This window comes from Octopus bimaculoides, chromosome 7, assembly GCF_001194135.2.
Source record: "Octopus bimaculoides isolate UCB-OBI-ISO-001 chromosome 7, ASM119413v2, whole genome shotgun sequence".
In the NCBI taxonomy this organism is placed as follows: Eukaryota; Metazoa; Mollusca; class Cephalopoda; order Octopoda; family Octopodidae; genus Octopus; species Octopus bimaculoides.
In genome coordinates this window covers 42,607,276-42,616,753 of record NC_068987.1, presented here as the reverse complement: position 1 = coordinate 42,616,753, position 9,478 = coordinate 42,607,276, and the positions used below count along the sequence as shown (strand labels likewise).

General features: G+C 33.2%; 1 protein-coding gene across 1 annotated transcript in view; it reads left to right on the top strand.

Moving 5' to 3' along the window:
• Positions 1-664: 664 nt before the first annotated feature.
• LOC106881870 (gamma-interferon-inducible lysosomal thiol reductase) overlaps positions 665-9,478 on the top strand; it is a 17,653-nt gene continuing 8,839 nt past the window's right edge. Inside the window, exons 1-3 of the mRNA XM_052969555.1 lie at positions 665-1,033; positions 5,328-5,501; positions 6,729-6,803. Of these exons, the coding sequence (XP_052825515.1) occupies positions 887-1,033; positions 5,328-5,501; positions 6,729-6,803 (396 nt within the window). The 5' untranslated portion in view covers positions 665-886. The remainder of the gene's footprint in view (positions 1,034-5,327; positions 5,502-6,728; positions 6,804-9,478) is intronic.

Below are 9,478 nucleotides of genomic sequence, written 5' to 3'. Positions count from 1 at the left end.
GATAGAATAAGTTCCAGGCTTTAGAAACAAATAATAAGTACTGGAGTTGATTTTATTTGACTAAAATTCTTTAAGGCGGTGCCCCAGCATGGTCGCAGTTCACTGATTGAAACAAGTAAAAGATGGAAAAAAAACTGCAGATTAACACAGACCGTCAGATGCGTCAATCTTTTTTTTTTTTAATATATCTTTAAATATAATTAATAATTTTTAATTTAAGAAAATCTTTTTTTCAAATATTGTAACTATGTCGAGAAATGTTTCTAGTAACATTGGTCCAGATGGACTATATGTAATCTGAACCTTTCCCCCCTTGTTTTATTATTCTTTTTACAGAATCCCACGTTTTAGGCTAAGGAGATTCCGATTCTGAAAAATCTTTTTCAAAAATCTCAATTTCAAAATTTCGACAACCCCCCTGGTTTTTATATAGATCCACAGGGTAAACCTAACCCTAACTCAAACCCTAACCCTAACCCTAACCCTGACCGTAACCGTAACCGTAACCGTAACCGTAACCGTAACCCTGACCCTAACCCTAACACTAGTTTTGTGCGATTTGGCTGTTATTTCTAGCATGTAAATAGCCTGCTTGGTGTGGGGGGGGGGATTGAAAATTTTCAGAAATCTTTTTTTCAGAATCGGAATCTCCATAGCCTAAAACGTGGGATTCCGTAAAAAAATATTAATAAATAAGGTGGGGAAAGGTTCAGATTACATATAGTCCATCTCTACCGTAACATTTTAAAGGTACAGACACGCACACGGGTGTGTGTGTGTGCAACTAAAAATATTATTATTCTTGAAAACAAAAACAGTTGGACTTTAAGTGTAATGTTTACACCATCCTCTTTTCCTTCTCTCATTGACCTATTTCATTTCAATCATGGCTTTCCTTCCACTTAACATGATGGTAGCTTTTATCAGTCTAATAATGCTAGCTGGTAATCTGATGTCGGAGACATTTCCAACAGACTGCAATGTGCCGCCCAGTGTTTGGTGTTCTTCGCAAGAGATAGCGAACAAATGTAAAGTAAGTGATACATGTTTATGTATGTAGAAAACAGCTGTAACATTATTAATAGAGGAGATAAAGAGAATATTCTTAGATATTTTATTTCTGTTTTAATTAGGGATGTCGAGATGACGGAGATGCATTAAAGTTTTTTGTGTTGTCTTCTGTCTTACGTTGCATTCTTCAAATCCATTACGGCGTCGAACCTAACTTCTACTCGTCTGAGATGGATAACAACAACATATTCGATTATGTATATAAATAAGTAATCCCTTACAAATTTGGTTGTGTGTCTAGGTAAAGAGAAATCATTAGAAACAAAATAATTTCTATCGTTGAAATATTTTATTTGAATGCATATTTTGTTAATTAACCTCAGATCAGTCTTGAACGAGTAGACTACTGGTCGCAAACGTTCTGGCCTTGAGCATCCCTTCAGCTGACTACATTACTCAATGAGTTTATGTTTTAAGACAACCAAGTTGTCTTCTTCCTTGGTAATATGCATAAAAATATGACAGTATTATCGAGTGTCACAAAACTAACAGGATGCAGGTAATTTTCGTACGGATTAAAAAAACAACAAAAAATCTTAGTTACACACATTAACACATTCAATGACAGGGCTAATAAGGTTGGTAGAGGCAGCTTGAGTAAAGTGGAAAAGGTTACATTTGAAGAAAAGCTGCAAGTTGCGTAAATGGTTTCAGGTTTTTTGGAAATAATTTGACAGAAGAAATAGTTTATAGTTAACATAACTTTAATTCAACCATTACCTATTCCCAACTTCTTCGAGTTGTAAATAGAATACAAACGTCAGTTTCTAGTTGTGGGTTACTACTTACTACTAAGTCATGTGAAAGGAGGTAGATATAAAGATAAAGGTAGTTGTGACCTGCTGAAGGTCCCTTACTACAGACTCAGCCGAGCTACCCAGGGGTACGTCATCCAAGTACCAGGCATGGAAGTGCGAGTGGACTGATCGAGTAACATCAACAGCCCATGCAAAAATGAGCGGACCCAGAGGGGCACCCTGCTGCACACCTGTGGAAGAATCGACCCTGTTGTCGAGCACTACCTTGAGACTAGCACGCGCACTGCGATAGAAATGTCGGCTTCAATTAGTTTGCGATTGACCTGGACTAGAAACCTTTTGACACAGTCGGAAGGGGTCTGCATGCACAACGTCAGTGCCGGTGGGCAACCTGAGAGAAGCGAGAGGCTAGTCGAGGAAGGGTGACAAACACAATAAATGCAAATTATTATTTTTTTTTTAGTTTGTTTTTGTTTTTCTGTAAATTTATCAGACTTTAAGCTTTTCCTTGGACAGACTTTTGTTTCATTATCTTTTTCTTCTCGTTACCCTTTTGTTTCTTGTTAATCATATTTGCAGAGAGACAGATGAACGAGAGAATGTATGTTTTATTTTACATTCCTGTATCTTTCTGTAACTTCATTTCCAATTCAAAATATGTAGTGTTTTTTTCATTTTAGTTCATATACTTTGTGTGCATAATACATAACATATTTATTGTATTGTGTCTGGGGATAGTCATTCTCTTTTAGTGCCTTATTATTTAACACACTCACCGGTTCGATTTCCCCTCATTTTTTTCTAAAAGTTTTGTTGTGTCTTGCAACTTTTTCAATAGTCAATGACTGTCTGTTATCAGAGATTCATCTTTTTGTTTGTTTCTTTGTTTGTGCGTATGTGTGTGCCTGTGTATACACATATGTATATATGTATGTGTGTGTGCATATATGATCACAGTTTATATAGTCGCACAAACCCATACATAGACGCACACAAACATAAGCACAAACACACAAACATGAACACACAAGCACATGGATATGCAGAATACATACATACATATATATATATATATATATACACACAGACATGCAAAGTACATACATACAAACATGTGCTTATGCATACACACATACATGCGCGCGCACGCACACATACACATACACATGTGTGTATGCACACACACACTGATGAATGTGCACAAAGAAACAAAAAAAAAGAATGCAGTGCCAATAACAGAGTTAACAACTATTGAAAAGGTTGCAAGACACAACGAAAATTTTAGTAAAAATAAATAAGTAAATGAGTGGAAATCAGACCCGTAAATGTGTTAAATTAATAAGGCACTAAAAGATAAGACACAATAAAACATTAAAAAATATATTTTGTAATGCTCATAGAGTTAAATCATTGCTTTCATACATAGAGTAATTATCAGATTTCAAATGTGTTTTGCTGACAGTTGAGTTCTTGACAACTATAGTACCTCTTAGAAAGCTCCAACAAGTTGAATTTTTAGAAAACAGTTTTGACCAATCTGCATGTAACTTAAATATCACAGTTTTCCAGGTGTACCAATATTCTGTAATTTGTTTATATTCATGTTAGAGATATTTTTTAATCTACATCATTAACTGATTGTTCTACCATGAAATACCCTCAAATATTGACCACCACATGATGAAGAAACTCAATTATTTAGTCTCAAAACAATGTAAAGAGACTATATTACCAATTTTGAGTCAAAATCCAGCAACTTCTAGGGCTTACCTAAAATACATGAGTCAAAAGAAATGCAAAATGCTTTAAAGGAACAAGGTAGTGAATACATAGAACCACTACAACAAAAAGACCTTAAACTAAGACCCATTATAGCTAGTTCAGCCTGTCCTACACATCATCTGAGTAACCTCATTAACATTATCCTAAAACCACTATGTAGTCACATACCCAGTTTCATTCAGGATAACATCAATTTCCTGTCACATCTGCCCAAAACAACAGAATGCAATTGGCGACACAGGGAATGCATTATCGGAATGCTCACAAGTCCACAGACAACAAATCTGGAACACCAATGTTCACCAAATTCCATTGAGTGAACATATAGAGCCACATGGTCAAAAAATGTTTCTAATTTTATCTTTCCACAAACTACATGACACAAGTGAGATTGGAAGAAAGATAAAAGAAAAACGGTTCATCAAAATGTTCAAACCTGTTCTGAACGGAAATAACAACCAGTTAATGATGTGGATTAAAAAATATCTTTAACATATGAATATAAACAAATTACAGAAGACTCCCACCAATTGAAATAAAAATGATTGAAACCAACTAAGTTTGCTCACTCATAAAACTGCGACATGTAAACTGCAAGCTAATTGGTTAAAATAAAGGCAAGATCTATGCCAGTAATATCGGTACGCCCAGCAAACCATGAAGTTTAAGCTGCATGCAGATTGGTCAAAACCATATTCCAAAAAATTGTCTTGTTGGAGCCTTCTAAGAGGTACAAAAAGGAAGAAGTTAGTCATTTTACTACAGTTGTCAAGAACTCAACTGTCAGTCAAATGCATTTTGAAATCTGATGATTACTATGAACATATGAAAGCTCTAATTGAACTTTATGAACATTATAAAATATTTTTTTTAATGTTTTACACACTTTAACATTGTAAAAAAAATATATTTTTTTAAATACCATAATAAAAATGTGACCATGTTTGTAATTGTCTTTTATGGTTGTGTAATTTAGCAGCTTGTTTCCTAACTGAGCGTTCTTGGATACTGCCTCACTGTGTGGCACCTTGGGTAAATGTCTTCTACTATAGCTGACCAAGATCTTGTGAGTGGATCTGATAAGTGGAAATTAAAGCAACCTCTCATGTGTGCATGTATACCCTTGTCTAGATATCACATAAAGGTTGTAAATGAGCATTATCATCATGTGAATGATGTACTTCATTTCCAGTTTTCTGTGGAAAACATGTCTGGCCATGGGGAAATATTACCTTGCCTGGAAACAAGTGAAGGTTGACAAGAAAAAGGGGTTCCAACTGTAAAAGTTCTACTTTAACAAATTCCATCTGATCCATGCAAGCATGAAAAGTGAACTTTAAATGGCAGCAGTGGCATGTGTATGATTAATTCTGCAACAACCACTAGATAATGATTTCTTGCATGTAACAATACCTTCCAAGTATAAAAATTTCTTTTATCTCATCCAAGTTTTTAATGTTTTTCCCTTTCGTAAAAAGAAAGTATTTGAAACATCAAGAACTATTAACAATAGAGTTAATACCATGAAACCAGGGCTAAGCACTTAAATACTCCTAAAAGCTAAGTCCTTAAATACTCCTTGGGACAAATTTACATAATTTTATTTACTATTATTAGGAAACCTACAAAAACTGTATTTCTTATGGTGTCCAGTTCATAATAAATTTTCTTGTTTTACTTTCTTTTCATTTTACTTTTTTTTAAATAAATTTTCAGGTATTGAATCAATGTGCTGTGTGGAAATCTCGTAATCAATTCATTAATTTTACTCTCTATTATGAAACCCTCTGTCCTGATTGCCAAAACTTCATCATTAAACAGTTGTTTCCTACTTTTATAAAACTTAAATCAATTATGAACCTTGGCTTAGTACCATATGGAAATGCTTATGTAAGTAATTTTTTGAAGATAATTCTCTTTGTTTTAAAGTTATACTTCATTTAATATTCCTTGTTATAAAATAGACATGTCTTATAACCATTAATAAGCTTTTAAAACACACCATCAGCGATTTCATTTTCACTAAGGATGATACAGAAGAGAAACCCATTTTCCCATCAGTTTTTAATGACAGCCAGAAAGATTATCTTTCTATCATATTTTTAAATAAGGAGTTAGCCAACCCTAACTTCAAAGTCGTATTTGTTTGGCAAGTGACTGCAACTAAGATCATTTTTGGTAATGGAAGTAGTTACATCATGGAAAAGTCATTGAACCCTTTAGCATTCAGATTACTCTGTCAAATGTAATACTTATTTATTCACCATTTTGAATTAATTGCACATCATCTTCTAGAAAAAAGATTGCAGTGATGTAAGTATCTATTTTTAGAATGACATTGTGGGGAAGGTATGAGAAACTAGATCTGGCCAATTTGAACATAAAACAGATAGAAGATTTGATTCAAATATGGCCAGTTTAAATGCTAAAAATTTGTCATGTATTAACACAAAAATTGCTATATTCACTATTGATTTATTTTGTGAGGCAGCAAAATCTTCATTGTCCCACTGCACATTGATACAGTTCCACTGCAAATGACCAGGTTTGCTGTTGTGTGATTAAAATTTTGACACCACAAAGTAAATGAAAAGTCAATGTTATTGTTAACTGTATGTATATTTTCACAAATTGTAAGTTTACCATGTACTATTAATCTGGTTGGAAGATGATGAGCTTGGAGAATTGTTAGAACATCAGGAAAAACAATGCCTTTTGCTATTTCTTTTACATCAAAGTCCACCTTGTCTTTCATCCCTCTAAAGTTGATAAAATAAAATACCAGTCAAGTACTGGGGCTGATGGTATCAACTAACACTCTCATCTCAAAATTAGTGGAGTTGTGTATAAATCAGAAACCAAAAGTGGTGAGGTAGAAAAATTATTAAGGTATCAGAAAAAATTGTTTGTTCAGGCTCTCTACATTCTAAGTTCAAATCCCACAAGGTCTCAGCTTTATCTTTCATCCTTTCAGGGCAGATAAAATAAAGTATCAGTTTAGTACTAGGTTCAGTAGTATCACTAACCCCCATCCCCCTCAAAATTGTTTGACTTGTGCCTAAATCAGAAATCATTATTAATCTGGTTGAAAGGTTTTTATTATTTGTTTTTTTCCAGGAGCAGAAGGATGGTAAAAGTTGGAAATTCACTTGTCAGCATGGTGCCGAGGAATGCTCAGTGAATATTTTAGAGGTCAGTCTCATCAAATTCCTAACATATATCACTTGAACTTAGTAGGTTTACCAATTCTTTAAGACTAATGTCAAAATGTGATTTTTTCCCTCACCATAGAAAACATTTGCTTTCATTTTATTTTGTCCAAATTATGTTTTTTAGTTTTCAATATTTTTGGTTTTGAAAATGGATAAAACTTATGTTTTCATAAACTGAAAAAAAAATTGAAGGAAAATGAAAATTTTAACGTTTGTCAAAAAAAGAATTATAATAAAACATTCCATTACTATTCAAGTTTAAATTTCAATTTAGAATTTTTAAAAATTTAAATCAGATTTCCATTTATGAAAGCATTTCAGGTTTGCCAAATTTGATTTTTCCAAGGAAAGAAAACTCAAAAAAAGAAATATAGTATATCCTCCTTAACACTTTGCAAATGACTGAGTTTAGAAGGTAAAGACAGTAAAGTGTGATGTAGAGGCTTGCATCTTGTCACTATGGACACAGATACCTAGATCTCAGCAACTCGGCACACCTATAATTAGGTACTTGTTTTTGATCAAAAGTATTCCATCTATGACCAACCTGTTATTATAACCATAATCAACCTGTCTTTTTATCAGACATAATATATCCAGGACTACATTATTAAAAAATGGAAGCACAGATTGAATAATGTAGTCCTAGACATACAACCTGTATCCATCTTTGTTTTTTTTAAGATGAAAACATGAGATTTGATGTAATTTCTAGCAGATCAAGCTGTAGTATAGATACTTTCTTGTTGCTTGGAGATGTTAGATACCACAGAGTAAAAATGAAATAATAGAAATAATAAAAAAAAATTAATATGTTGAGTAAAATCATAATTAACTGATCCTCTTATATCTTTTTTTACCCAAAGTCAGGAACTTTTCAGTACACCCTCATATATTGTAATGGTTTATGTTGTAGTGATTTATATTGCAGTGATGTATATTGTACAAAATTAACCTTGCCTCTGCTTAATGAAAATCATTGGGAATAGTCTTTTAACACCTATTTTTGTCTGCTGGTATGGGTGAGAGGAGTTTTACAGAATAGCTTATTGACACTCCTCTCGACCCTGTGCCCCCTTTCATCTTTTTATTTGAGGTTACATGACAGCAACTATGTTTTTTGAGTCTTTTGTATCGAAAAAGATATCCTTTGTTGCCAACACAAGAACAGAGCTCTGAAATTTCAACTACTATCACCACTTCTTTACTTTCACTCCTACTTTCATCACTAATTCTATTTCTTAGATAAAAGAAACTACTACAACTAGCAAGAGATCTGGACAATAAAAGAATTTTGTTTAATGGAATCTCCTGTACATCTAGTATTTGTCTAAGCTCATTATTGTTTTGTCAGAAACCCCATGTTACATGGTAGCAGGGTGTGCAAGAAATAGCAGCCAAATCTTTCCTTTTCTGGAGAAAGGAGCCGTTTGCATGTGATTTCGATGTCACATTCATTGAAAGCATGCAAAATAACCTGGAAAAGAAAAAAATACACAAAATAAACTCTGTTGGTGGGAAACTGTGAGGTCCCCACAACCCCTCCCACTTTCTTTTCTGGAAGAAAGTGGCTTGCAGTGGGTTTGGAGGTGAAATACTTTGAATGCACTTGAAAAACCTGTAGAAAAAATTATTTCACACAGTTTTTTTGGATACCTTGAACTATTGGTGGCCCAACAGGTCACAGGTAGTCTAATCTATTCTTAAAAATTTTGCTCTCCCACCACACTACAGAAAATTTTCTCGGCCTATAATCATGAAATATAGTTGAACTATTGCTCTTGTAGTTCTAAACCCTAAATAAATCCAAACAATGTTATTGAAACTAACCCCATCTTGCTCTAGCATCTTTATGAATCCCTTTCAACTAATCTCATACATTAATCTGAACCTTTTGTAAACTCACCTCTTTAATACAAACCTTTATTGTAGTTTATAATAACACTGCTCTGCCAGTCATTACTTGATTAATGTAGAAGCTTGTAGAGTATGAAATCTGGTACATTTAGCATCCCTGTAACTATTGTAGATGAACTTAAAGCTTTTAGGTCCCTAATTTCATAATTAATGATTTCTGTGGTAACCTTAGTAGTTACTGCTTTTGTTGGGTTTTACTCAAAGATTTTCACTACATGACTCAAATTCCTTGTTGAATAACCATTTATAGTGAATCTTTTTTCTACTGCCATTCAGAAGAAAGATGCCAATGTCCTTTTGAACAGACTTCTTTCCAATGATTTAGCATAATTCAAACCTTTGGTCTTCACAGAACATATACAAATCTTTATTCTCTGTTTTTTATCTGATTAAATCAGCCTGAAATTTTGATTCTTTTCTGGATTCCTGGCAGTCTTCTCTCTTATCGACTTGAAAGAAATCATTATTTTCAAACTCATAGCAACAAATGTAAAGTGTAAATGATAAGCTTATAATTAATTAAGAATACGCTACAGTTTTTGTAATAAACTAAAGGTATGGTCCAGTCTTGTAGTGAACTAAGAATCTAGCTCAGTTTTGATTCTTTGCTGAAGTTTTACTTGTTTTGTTGCTAAAATCACAATATTTATATTGTTTCATAATATCCTATTTTCTTTAGAGTTTTGTACCTAGTTGAAAGAAACCAATATTTTAAAATTGTTTTTTTTTTTTTTTTTT